This window comes from Triplophysa dalaica, chromosome 19 (genome assembly GCF_015846415.1).
Source record: "Triplophysa dalaica isolate WHDGS20190420 chromosome 19, ASM1584641v1, whole genome shotgun sequence".
Lineage (NCBI taxonomy): Eukaryota > Metazoa > Chordata > Actinopteri > Cypriniformes > Nemacheilidae > Triplophysa > Triplophysa dalaica.
Window position 1 is genome coordinate 18,118,961 of NC_079560.1, and position 14,179 is coordinate 18,133,139.

General features: G+C 40.3%; 1 protein-coding gene across 2 annotated transcripts in view; it reads right to left on the reverse strand.

Annotated features, from left to right (window-relative positions):
- Nucleotides 1–530: 530 nt before the first annotated feature.
- Nucleotides 531–14,179, reverse strand: part of gabra6b (gamma-aminobutyric acid type A receptor subunit alpha6b) — a 45,054-nt gene continuing 31,405 nt past the window's right edge. For both annotated transcript variants that reach the window (XM_056731564.1, XM_056731563.1), the window contains exon 10: nt 531–5,231. In XM_056731564.1, coding sequence (XP_056587542.1) covers nt 5,222–5,231 — 10 coding nt within the window. In that variant the 3' untranslated portion in view covers nt 531–5,221. The remainder of the gene's footprint in view (nt 5,232–14,179) is intronic.

The window sequence follows — 14,179 nt, forward strand, 5'->3', positions numbered from 1 at the left end:
CTAGAAAGGTATTAACCTTTGCTGACCATTTCTGTAATTTTGCTTGATGTGGGAGAGTGTCATCCGTAGTGGATGTGTTATGGTGCGATTCCTTAGCGTAGTTGGCAAAGGCAGTCGACCTTAGTCCTCTTAGACTGCTCGAACCCGATGATTGCTGCTTGCAGCTATATTATTAAATATGTAATCATATCTGATTGTTCAGGAGGAAAGACTAAACAGATAGTCTGGTGATTTTCCACTGTTTTGGTGGTTTTATATGACGCCTCCTGATGCAAGCTTATAAGTATTAGTCCTTAACAATAAACTTTGGACTCTGATTGAACAAGCACTTGTGTCTGTGTCAAACTTTGTCTCCAGGCCTGAAACTCTGTGTGTTCAGTCGATTAGACTCTTCAACCGTAGAATATTGTTTAGATAAGGGGACATAAGAAGTTTACATTCTTTCAATTACAAATTTCATTTTAAATAGCATCTTTACAATAATGTTTCTGACCACAAAAAATGAAACAAGAATTGAACATTTTCCAGTCTTAATTTCAGAGCTGTATCAGCATTTAATGGGAACAAACGTTGTTGAGCTGCAGCCTGTACAATAACAACATGCTACATCAAAACAATCTTACTGTACAGTATCAAGCCTTATTAAAATGACCTTTTGATACCATTTTAGTAAAAACATTTTTTTTTACAAAAACAATTTAACTTGAGAATGAAAAATATCTGTCTTGTTTTGGTCCTATTTATTATGAAAACAAACATGCTTAGTGTAAAATACAACTCATTGAACTATGTTTTTGCAGAGATGACGACATCCAAGCCTCATCTTTTAAACCCTGTCATTTTATTTAATATTGTGCTTTGAACCTTTTAACCATGGCTAATTATGAGGCTTTTTAAAACAAATACGGTGTAAAGAATTCAATAACAGCAATTGTTTTGAGCAATGCATCCCATTCATACACACTCACATTTTCAAATAAACATCAAAACTACACTAAAATGGTTCACAAAAGGTTCTTTACAGATGCTAAATGTTCTATTTAGAACCATTTCTAGTGTTTGCAGGAGAGTTTTGCGGTCAAAATGTTCAATAATTAAAGCCATATCAGCGTGAAAGGCCATGCAGTCTATTTGAACAAATTGTGAAAATAACCGGAATGCCCATGTACAGGAATAAAAATGTTATATATATACATACTGCATATGAAACTGCATCCATTTGGCTCAGAGTGTGTTGAAATTATTATTTACGACCTTGTCTCAATTTGAAATTGCATAATCTTTTCGGAATTGATTGGATTACTTGTATCTAACTAAATCCAGCTAATAAAGACGATAATAATTAGTTTGTACTGTGCGTGCATATTAAAATGAAAAACTTAAGTTTGAACATTGTTTTGAGCCCATTAATGATTTTTTTAAATAGCATAAACATTCGAAAAACAACATCAATCTATTGGCTCATTTCAGAGCAGGTGCACTGTTGCCAGGAAACCCTTCTCAGATATTCTTTTCTGCCAATGCAGGCCTGGGTGGTGATGAATTTAAATGTACATTCGATAATACACTTTGATAGATGCCAACAAATACACTAAATCCTCCTTACAATGACACCTTGTATAATAGGAACACACTTTTAAAGGGAAAACATAGTAGCACTCAATCAATTTTCAAAACACTATCCATGGAAAAAGTCACATGATGGAGTGAGAACATGTCTGTGTTTAAATAAAGTGTGACTAAAACAACACTTAGACATGCAAACTGTACTTCTAGATGTCTCAAGGAAGCCTGCCTGCAAAAGTTCCCTCCTAAACGACCCTAATAAAGTTAATGAAGCGAAAAAGTCATGGGTAAAATAATAAAAAAACAGCTACTGTCTGAAGCAGTGTAGGAGCTAGAGTTTTATATATGGGGGTCCAAAGGCTCCTTCAGGGGCTCCACAGACCATTACCGAAAATGTGTGCGTATCCCTGACCTGGCACCATATTAAAAAATAATATATATTTTATATATGCTGATTAGATGTACAAGTGATAATTTACTTCCCAGAGTTCGTCACAAATGTGACAAATGTACACAAAACAATTGCAAAACGTAATGAAATTAATGTAATTCTAAATGTATGTTGGAGAAAGTGTAACCCTGATAGCGTGTTTAATTTAAACTGAAACAAAGCAGCAGCAGAGATGTCTTCAAATTGATGTGGATCAGAGCAGTATACTGTATCTGATAAAACATATACTCATTTCATATGACTGCAAGATTAAAACAAAATCATTGATGCTGATCATTGCCCTGGATGTTGTAATCTTGATTAAAACTTTCATATATTAGAAAACATACACTTTTAACATGCTACAAAATAAGCTGAGAAGCGTTTATGAATTATTTTATTGCTGTTTTGATTCTCAAAGGAACATAAAAATCGGTTATTTAAACGGGAAATATAGAAAACAAACAAAGAACGTCCAACATCGCTAAAAAAACTCAATGGTTTCAGGTTATGCAGTAAAGAGTCTGACTACTCTAATGAATCTCTATCTTACATCGTATTTGTACACGGTTGTTAGTCATAAACTTTGTGGAGGCTAACGTTAGCGTACACAATGAAAAGTTGTTTAGGAATCCTAGAGCCAAGGCTAAAGAGTGAAAGTTATTTAAAACACGATGCTTCCTTCTTGTGTATTTCTACGCTGTGTTTGTAAGAAACACTTACTGTTCAATGTCAAAATAAAAGCTTTGTTCAACAGATGTAAATCAGCATGAGTAGCAAATACAATTTTGGGGTGACACCCAGGGTGGGCAATTGGATGTCAGGGGTGTTCAGTGCCACCTTGGACCCCTCTCTGGCTCCGCCACTGGTCTGAAGATAACACACAGTCTTTGCCTAAGGTGAGCTCTAGCATTTGGAAAAAAATATAACAAAAATAACGCAGATTATCTCTGATAAATAAACTAAATTTTTTATGCATTTATAAATACAGTTGCAGAGGTAAGTCACATAAGGCTGAATATTAATGGGGGGTTTATACCAAACACAAATAATGCGATTTGCACGAGTAAATTATATACAACAACAAATGTAAAGACTTGAATAGACGCGATGCGAATGATGCGAATCGGGCGGCGCGATTGCCATGAATGCACATCAATCTCCTCTTCCATGAAAGTTGAAAATATTTGTAAGCTTGTGTTTCTCATGGGAAATTAACAAACTTTTCTTGCGAGTAATAAAGAGCGTGGAAAGCAATTGTTTATGTTTGGTGTGAACCCAGCATAACTATTGGGAGTATGTGTCAACAACTGAAGAACCTCCAAAGGGATGCAAAGAGGCTAAAAAGTCGCCGCTTAAACTAGAGGTGCACGAGTTGAATATATTTTAAAATGACATATAATGTATGTTTTAAAGTCAAATATATAAAGCCACAAACGTGGATTGACAATTCTTTCCTAATGCCAAAAAAAGATGGATCAAAACCCAAAATTCATAATGGACTTCTTTAACATCCTGGATGTATTCAGTGCAAACTAGGAAAATGGTCTGAGGCACCTTTTGTTACAGTGATTGTCTGCATGGTTATTTAAAGACCAATTAACACACCCATTTACAGAATTCCAGCACTAAACCTTTTTTTGCAATAGGGAACATTCTTTAAAAATGACACGTATATTTTCAGTACGTTTTATGTACTCAGAAATATACTACTCAGAAATGTAGACTACTTTCTAAGAAAAACATAGTAGTGTACTCAAAGCTTTCCACTGTTACAGTACACTTAATCCATACTCTAAAGTACACTTTATTAAACTATGAAGTGGGGCAATTTAGTCTCAAGCAGTACAAAAATGGTACACTTAAGTGTGCTATACCAGTACTTAACACTAAATATATGCTTCAAAATACATAAACTTTGTACCTAAATAAAAAACCTTGACATTTAAGGGGCGGATGGAAAAAAACAATGCAGAATCCAAAAAATTATAAATAAGAATTATAATATAATACATAATTACATCATTGTTTTAGGCATCAAATTAGGATTAACAAAAATTTGTCTGTATACAGCAAGCAGTTTCAACTATTGTGTTACTTCATACCTTGATGGTCAGTGAAACCAGTTTTAGTAAAGCCAGTTTAAGAACCAGTGATTTACATGACCATGTGCAACCTTCTGAATGGCACAGATAAAGTCCACTTTTGACCATCTCATATTCTGGAATAACAATCCACCCTTTTGTTTTCTTCATTCAAAAATATATTTTCTTAGAATCTGACAACATTCCAAGAAGGGCTCCAGATGTAATGGCAACAATTGGTATCATGGTTTAAATATATTGTTCGTTTTTTTTTCAAGATTAGGCTCAAAGTAGTTTGAGTTTGAGTAGTTTTTAGAAAATTGAGCATAAGAGTTTTGGTATTTCATATAGAAAAAATCATCATACATGTATCATGCTTAAATGTAAAATACAGATACCATAAATGTATTCTTAATGTAAAATATCAACATTTTCAGAAATTTGAAATGGGGATTTTTGTAACAGGTCAAATGCAGATAGAACCTTCTGATTCTGAAAAATTACATTTTGTTTAGAATTATAAGGTTCAATCTACCGGTCACATGACAAAGAAACCTGATTGGTCATCTTGTGTGCATTCAAAATCCTGATAAACTGGCAGATAGAACCTTTTTGTTTTCTCAAAATGTACACAGTAAAATAACAAACATTGCATAATGTAAATAAGTTATTACAGAATATGTCAAGAATATGTGAATAACTCAATTTTTTCAAAAATGTCAGATAGAACCTTATAATTCAAAAGCGACGGTTTCTATTGCGCCCTGGAATGAATTGTCTGCTTTTTAATAATGTATCAGTGTTAGCAGTTTGTTGTAGTAATTGCGGGGAGAATGTTGTGTCAATGTGACATCAAGTGTCAATGCACCTTGAATGTCTATAGGGAAGAGCAGTGTTATTCTGCAGCCAGAGTGTGTCATGCCACAAAAACAAGAGGTCAACACATACTCTCAGGGCCAGAAGAGAAGGAGGGTCAGGAAGAAGGATGGTGTCCACTCTCATCAGAACCACAGACAGCAGCATCATGGCCCTGGTAAATTGCTTTCCATCCATCCATCTTTAAGTCAATCCCTCCATCCATCCATGTGTCAATTCATTACATGGGCATTGTCTTTAGAGTTTCTCTTGGAGGCATAAAAGCTCAAACTTCCCTAAAAGAAAGAAAACGGCAGGACAATAAAGATCTAATCTTATGCAGTAGGTATTAACAAAACGCACATGTATGAAGCCAACACTACCAAACATGTCTGTCCTTGCTAACATACTGTATCACAAATATAAACAAATTCCACATGGTATCACATTGGTTTAATTAGTTTAACAGTTTAAAAACAGAGTTTGGAACTCCGCTCCATTTCTTTAAAAAAGAAACGTTTGATGACTATTAGCAAATTTATCTGACTGTCAACTTTTATTCAGCACACAGCATTGATTTTGTTTCACGCTGTTCGGACATCCAAAAACGGCAGTCTATCTGATTTATGTTGGAGAAGATTTCTCATTTATTGCGAGAGTAACGTTAGCAACAGACTTATTTGTGTTTACAGGTCTTAGATGTACACCTTATTTGTAGTTTACCTCCTGTTTCGTGAATTCTAAAACAAGAAAAACAGATTTTTTTTAATGTAGTGGCCAAAAAAATGTGGATTTCTTTCTAAGAATATGATGTAGATTTGATATCAATCTAGTAAGATTTTCCAGCAAGGAGAGGATATTGTTTTAAATAAACTGTGATTTAGGGTACATGTAGTTTTGTTTAAGGGGGTGGTGTGGGTCTGATTTCTTCAGCTTACTTACTTTTAGGTTGAAAAGTAATGTCAAGGACCAAAGCATATACACAGCAAACATCTAAAACTGTTGACAGCGCTAGTAAATCCATGGATGGATGGACTGTTTTTTAAACACATGCCTGTATTTTTATAAAGCCTATTTAGAGGCCATTAGTCAAGGGTGACAAATGCAAGCAGCCCTCCACACACACAAGCATGTGGCATATTACATTGTATTATGTGAATCCATAAAGACATAATACATCTAAATGGCTGTCTAGAAGACATCCAGCATTTTCTGACATATCTTAGAGGGGTAATCGGTGAATGATCATTACACCAAAGTTATGGTAAGACCTGTGTGAAAAAAGGAAAATGGAGGAATTCATACTGTGCAGACATTTAGTGCTTTTGATTTATGAGAGAAACGTTTTCTCTAGCGTCAAGCACTCCAGTGGGCAATAAAGTGAAGAGCATATCGCCGGCAGGTAGCTTCTGTGAACACACACACGTGCCAACTAGCCAACGTGCAACCTTATTGTCTGGACCTGAATGGAACTATTGATTAAAAACCACCACCGGCTTTGGTAGTGCCCACAATGATTTCTCTGTCACAGTATGTGTGTTGAGAAAAGATATATCATATGTTCCGTTTGTCCTGCGGCAGTTCTTTTATAGAACTGCTCTGCCTTTTTTCCTCTATTCTCTATTTCCTAAGAATCTGAAAAGGCAAAGGTGACATGAGGACAGATAACATGTGATCCATGTTTCAGTTTGAGAATGAAAAGATGAATTTCCAACAAATTAACTTGTTGGGACAAAAGTGTTTCACATTTAGGACAAGATTAGGCACTCAGTGTTGTGCCATTTATTTATACTGAATTATGAAGAGAATGACTCAATTGTCAAAAATAATATACTTAATACTTTAATAATAATTTACATTACATGTCCATCTACAATACATGTGCATTTCTAAACATGAAATGGAATGCTTTCTGCGATAATTTGGTTAAGTCTGTGCAGTCGCATAGCATAGTTTATAGTGAGTAACTTTTATGTTACAGTATCAACACTTTAAATACAGGGTGTAAAGACTGACAGATCTTTTAATGAAAATATATTTTCTTCTAAATTAATTCGAATATCACGATCTATAAAATCATTGAATATAGATTTGGAAATACATAGAATGGAATATTAGTAAAAAACATATATATTGAATAATACATATGATTATTTTACTATTTTGCTTTTACTTTTGTGCTCTATTATCAATGTAAGCAAACAATGACTATTTTATTACTATAGCTCAACACAGTATACAAGATATTTGTTCTCAAAATATACCAGAGTGATGCATTTAACTTTAAAATTTACATAATTTTTCTTCATATATCAAAAATATGGTGTTGTTATTTTAATTCTCGCATTAATTTGTGCAATGTTTTTAATACGGTTAAGAAATATTCTATAATATTGCTTTAAATGTATATATTTCTTCGTACAGGACATGTTTCTGTGTGTTGTGCACACTGTGCCCCTATAAAAAAAATGGATGCATGACGCCCCTGGTAGTGATCATCTCTGCAGGCCAGAAACAGGATTTCTATAAGGAATATTACGGATATAGAGTGCATGACAAAAAAAGCAGGAAAGAAATGTACCCCATAAAACCCAAACATTGGACAAACATTTAATACCAAGAAAATATACATGTCCAATCATAAAAATTCCTCAGGATTTTTCTTCCTATTCAACAGCACAGGAGTTGTAAATATGGTTTTTTTAGCATTTTGTTCGGTCATTGGCACTTCTGATTTGTAATTTTTAAGGATTTTTTGAAAGATTACCGCAATTGTCCTGAATACTCAAGCATGTAATAGTAGATTACATACTATCTCTCTCCCATTCTGAAGCTTAATCAAGCTTTGACTTTTCTGAGATGTTACATAATGCAAAGGACAAAATATGAGTCAGAGTTTTTTTCCTACTAATGGCGATGAAGAGATAACTTTGAGTGTGGCATTGAAGATGACTGAGCGATTAAAACAAGAACATAAAATACATTTTTTTTCCCCGGGGTCAACTTATAATTAGTTTGCGGCACATCCTTCATTCACATCCTCTTTGCAGAACCTGGGTTACATCATAACAGATTCATACAAAACTACAGTCACTTTTTTCTAACCTGGAAGCCTGTTAACTGTAACCCGTTCCGTATACGGGACACCTTAGTTTGCGTCAATATTGTGCATGTAATTTCTAATCGAATCATGACCAGCTATGCAAACTTGAAAAATATTAACCCTAACCCTTTTTACAATAAACAACCTACCTTTAATTTTTTTTGTGTGGGTGTGATTTATTTTTTAGCAATAATCAGCTACTTTTCTTTTTTTAAACGAGACCAACCATAAGTATTTATTCCAAAGAATAGAATAAGAGCATTGCGTTAACAACGCAAGTGGGTTCGATCCCACGGGATTGCACATACCTATGTATAAATGTATAGGATAATGCAATGTAAATCGCTTTGAATAAAAGCGTCTGCCAAATGCATCAATGTAAATGTAAATTTGCCGCCATGTTTTGTAAAGCAGCCCTAAACGGACAATCAACTCTACAACATGCATTTGCTGTGATCCGTGATACGTATGGATTGTACTCTAGGTTTCGGAACGCATTTGTGTCTCGCGGATTAAATGTGAGTTTATTCATAATTGAGTAAGAGAGTAAAACGCGCTCTCTCTACAGTTTTAGCACCAACGCGAGAACAATATTAATGGGGGTTCAGATAAATAATAACGCTAAAAACTGCTCTTTCATCACACAGCTAATATTACAACAAAAACAACAACATATCTTGGTTCTAACAAACAGAAAAACCAATGTAGATATATGTGAGTATATCTGTTAAAAGCCTTAGTACCACGGGTCCTGATGCCTCTCTGTGTGCGCCGAGCTCGGAAACGGCCGAACCCAGAACTCACCACCCGGAGTTCTGCTATCGACAAGAGCTCAAGTAGAGGAGCCGGGGAGGTGGTGGGATTTGTAATCCTTTAGAGATGGGTTCAGGTAAGAACCTTTCTCTACTTATGTGCTGGTTCGCTTGAGTTGATAGGGTAGAGTCTATGATTGCTGATTGCAAACCAGCCGGTCTTAATTATATGCTCTGGCTTCTCCCGAACTTTGTTAAGCTATAGTCATACATTAACATCATTTCACGAGTTCACCTGAGCAGATAATGAAGATAGCAGGGGTAGTAAAAGTATGCGTGTTTGGCTTGCTGTCCGGGGAGCAGGTTCCGAGCTCGCCGATTCCATCCGATCCCGGAACGCTCCCGCCCCCCAATAGGGGCGAGTGCGGCAAGCTCGGAAACGGCCGAACCCAGAACTCACCCCCCAAAAAGTGCAAGGATATGAGTTGGACAGCAGCCAGGTAGCGCATACTCCCCAAAAACAAACCGCTGAGAGAAAGGCTTCCTGGATGGTCGCTTGCAGTCGCCATGGGTTGGGGGTCATGCAGGTCCTGATGTAGCAGATGTTGTCATGTCCTCTGGAAGTGAATTTCCGAGGGAGTTCTTCTGTGATCGTGAATTAGGATCATGTTCCTGGGGCGCAACCAAGCTGGAAGGTTGGCTAGCTGCGGCAGGGATACTTTTGCCTGTCTGCTGTGGCAGAGCATTAGTTGGCGAAACAAGCTTCCTGATGCCAGGCGTCTGCTGAGGCAGAGAATGGTTTGAAAGCACGGGCCTCTGCTGGGCGGTCGCTGTGGCGACGCTGGCTTTGAGGATGAAAGGTGTTTGCTGAGGTAGAGCGTGAGTAGGAAGCAATTGTCCCCTGCCGGGCATTTGTTGCAGCCATGTTAGCTTCGAAATGCGTGACATCTGCTGGGGCTGAGTAAAGATTGGAAGCCCAGGGGTTGTCACTGCGTTGACTCCGGCTTCTTGTACGGATGGGGTGGAACACGTTCTGCTGCGGCAGAGCACGAGTTGGAACCACAGGCCCCTGCAGGGGCAGTCGCTGCGGTGATTCTGGCATGAGCATGCATGGCCTCTGCTGCAGCAGAGCGTGAATGGAAACATAGGTGTGGAAATGAACTCTGCGGTGAAGCAAGCTTCCTGATGAAAGACGTCTGCTGTGGCAGAGCATGGTTGTCATTGCGGCGATGGTGGCTTTGAGGATGAATGGTGTCTGCTGAGGCAGAGCATGGGTAGAAAGCAATGGGCCCCAGTGGGGGTATTCGCAGCAGCGATGCTGGCTTCGAAATGCATGTCGGCTGCTGAAGCAGAGCATAGTTTGGAAGACCGGGGCAGTCACTGCGGTGACTCTGGCTTCTATCATGGGTGGGGGTTTGGAACACGTTCTGCTGCGGCAGAGAAGTATAAATCAATGTGCCCCTGTGGGGGAATAGGCCCCTCCGGGGGTGTTCGCTGCGGCGATGTGGTCTTCATGATGCCTGGCGTCTCCTGAGGCGGAGCGAGGGTTGGAAAGCCGGGGGTTGTCACTGCGGTGACTCCGGCTCCTAACACGGATGGAGTGGAACACGTTCTGCTGCGGCAGAGAGAAGTATGAAGCACAGGCCCCTGCGGCGATACTGGCTTCTGGCATGGGTGGGGGTGTTGAACACGTTCTGCTACGGCAGAGAGAAGTATAAACCAATGTGCTCCTGTTGGGGTGTTCGCTAATGCGATGCTGTCTTCGTGCTGCTTGGCCTCAACTGCTTTAGAGCCAGGGTTGGAAACCCGGGAGTGATCACTGCGGTGACATTGGCTTGTAGCTTGGGTGGGGGTGTGGAACACGTTCTGCTGCAGCAGAGAGAAGTTTGAAGCAATGGCCCCTTCTAGTATTGGGGGGGAACACATTCTGCTGCGGCAGAAAGAAGTATGAAGCACGGGCCCCCGTGTTGGGGCGGTCGCTGCGGCGATAATGGCTTCGGGCATGATAGGGGGAGGGAAGAAGCACAATACGTCAGGGGAAGGGGTGAGGGAAACATGCAAGGGTTTCTATCAGAGGAAAGACATTCTGCAGCGGCAGAGTGAGGGATGAAGCACGGGCCTTTGGGGGGCGGTCGCACAATACGATACTGGCTTCGGGGGAAGGGAAATGGGGAAAGGAAACATGCAGGGAGGGGTCAGCTGGGGGTAGGAAAGACGTTCTGCAGCGGCAGAGTGAGGGATGAAGCACGGGCCCCTGCGGGGGCTGTCGCGTGGTGAGATGCTGGCTTCTGGGGAAGAGGAAGGGGTAAGGGAAGCATGCGAGGGAATTTTGGGGAAGGGAAGACATTCTGCAGTGGCAGAGTGAGGGAGAAGGCGTAAAATACTTCCGGGAAGAGGTAAGGGAAACATCCAGGGATTCAGCTAAGTGGAGGAGAGACATTGTGCTGCGGCAGAGTGAGGGATGAAGCGGTCGCACAATGCAATGCCGGCTTCTGGGTAATGGGATGGGGGCATGGAGTGAAGTTGCCTCTGGCGAGGGGAGGCGCAGTGATGATGCTTCATCTAGGAGGAGATGCTTGGTGGGTGGATGAAGGCTGGTGCTGAACAAGGTGGGTGAGGAGGGTCCGGTGTGCTTTTCTGATGAGGGCACGGTCGGTCCTGATATAACGTTTGCATGCTTCGGAAGACCAACGGCCGAGCGCTTGGATCTGAGATTGCATGAGGGCCTTTTTGGGCGGCAGTGGTTGCCGCGCCCATTGCGGAATGAATGGGTGGAGAATGGATCCACTGGGACGCCTAGTTGTAACAGGACCGATTTTAGATGTTTTGGATGAACCAAAAACAAGAAATGGGGCGATCTCAATCGTCCATGAAGAGAGGGTCAGATGGAGATGTAACCTGTAACGTCCTGAAGGGGATGTATCCTGCCAGGGTTTGGAACGGCTGGGTAGGTGAGCGAATAGGGAGGGACCGGCGTTGGTGATTGTTCTGCCTCTGGTGCATACAGCCTGAATTTCTGCTAAAATCTGCGCCCTGATGCTGTTAGGGACCGGAGGAGGTTCCAGAACCGGAGCGTTTAAAGGAATCGGAGTAGGGACAGCAGTCTCCAAAGAATGCTGAGATGTTGTCTGAGTAGCAGAGATGAGGGTAGTTGTGGCTTCCGCTGGAGCGGCCAACTGGTGCTTCCTCAGGCCGGTGACGGCATCCGGACAAGCGACGGTTGTTAGTAGCGGATCCGCTGGCCATGAGGCGGGTGCTTGGGTAGGTGGAGAAGTGATGTTTAGCGGGTTAATGTGACCGGACAGTGCTGTTGCAGGCCAGCTCGAGCTGTGCTGGCGTTTGCCGTTCGAGGGAGCAGGAAATGTCCCGTCTGCCCCCCAACTGGAGAACAGCTGGCATCAACAATGGCTCACCTGGAGCGCGGCCTAGCCTAGCAGACTTTTGGACAGCTCATGTATCTTCAAGTTGATGTGCGCACTGTGTGGGTCAAAAAACAATTAATTATTTCAGAGTTGACATTGTGACTGCGTTGCGATTCCAAGATGCGGTTGTGTTCAGGTTGGCAGACGAGATAGCATAGAGATCTTGCGGTCAAGCAACTGGTAAATATACTGGTGCATGCCCCTGTTGTGTGGCTTAACCCTACAGTTTGTAATAACCGGCAATAGATGGCGCATGATCAAAACAAAAGGCCGTAGCTTGATGACGCTGTAAAGGCGCGTGCAATGATGGGATCTGTTGTCTTCCCGCTGACGGCCATCGATCAGACGGGAACGCAAAATCATGTTAGCATATTAAGTAGAGCAATAAGTTTATGATTATGTTGCATATATTTGTGGTACATAAATAAGTTACTGCTTGAAACAAGCTTGTGGCTAACTAGACGCTGGACACTACTTCCACCTTTGTCCAAGACACTGGGTCATGCGGTTTCTACGTCAGAAAGGCGGTGACAAACACGATTTACAAGTAGATAGAATTATTTGAAATATAGTAAATCTGGATAAATCTAAATGTATTATTAAAAGATTGTACTCACCCAGCTTTTTGAGTGACAGCGAGTTCGGCTGTTCAAACACTAGTAAAGTCAGTTTTGATTATGTACATTCTCCTATATTGTGGATTACCGGAACGGAGTCATTGAATTTTTGGGTTGATTAGAGTCGGAGTTGCTGCATAGAACGACAGACTGAATCGTTTCCCCCCAAGATTATTGCACAGCCATTGAAACCACCGGCGGCGCCCCCCCTTTTGACCCCCCACCCTCTTCCTGATTAAAAAATATTTAATATATATTAAAATATATATATCCGGGATAAAGATTTAACAATGGTCCTCTTCAAACTACGCAGAATAATAATAATTCATAATTTATTCGACATATAAAAAAATATAAACATAAGAATCACAGCGACGCCCCATGAATGTTCCTGCCGCTGCACCTTGCCTCATTGTGTTCAAGGCGCTGCCACGAGCCCGCAAGTGCTGCAACGCACTTTATATCTTGAAGCTAAAAATGGATCGCTTCTTCATACCTAAAAACAAAATGACAGCAGACGGAAATAGGACTGAAAATATACCCGTTGCAGTGGAGGGCGAGCCCTGCTTGATCCTAGAATTAGAAATAGAGGACACTGAGGAATTGGAGGATGAGGAGGTGGGACCGGAGCAACTCACATATGGAAGCATATGTGTTACAAAATTCAATTTGCAATGTAATATGCAAAATGGCAATGCAGTATGTAAATTGACAATGCAATTGTGTATCTAATTATACATTTCAAATAACATGTGCAACATTAAGTGCAAAATGAAAATAAAAATTAAATTATATCAATTACATTTGGGAGTTCCTACACGGGTTTTATGATGACAAATGTAATTGATATAATTTAATTTTTATTTTCATTTTGCACTTAATGTTGCACATACGTTATTTGAAATGGAATGGATTTAACGGGGGATTTAAGCCATGGCCCAGCCGAGAAACCAAGACAGCCTAAATTAAAATCATAACCATGTCGTTCTTTTGGATCGCAGGGCAGCTAGCATCCAGGGGTTTTAGTTACTCGTGGTTCAAACAGTACCAGTGGCTTGAATATTCTGTCAAAAGATGCAGCTTTTTGTTTTGCCTGTCTTCATTTTTTTTTGAAGTGTGCATGGATCTCGTTTTATTTGTTTAGTAGCAGTAATATGCAGTTATTAGCCATGTCCACTGTATTTTTTTTGGTTTTCATGAGACCCCCTTGAAATGACCGCCACTGATTGAAACGTTAACGTGTTTTTATTGAGCGTATCTTTATTGGATTGGGTCGAATCACGGCGATCTTGTGTGCCGTACTAGCATATGTTTACTGGTGCCGGCGTCTTAACAGTCGTTCCCCGTTAG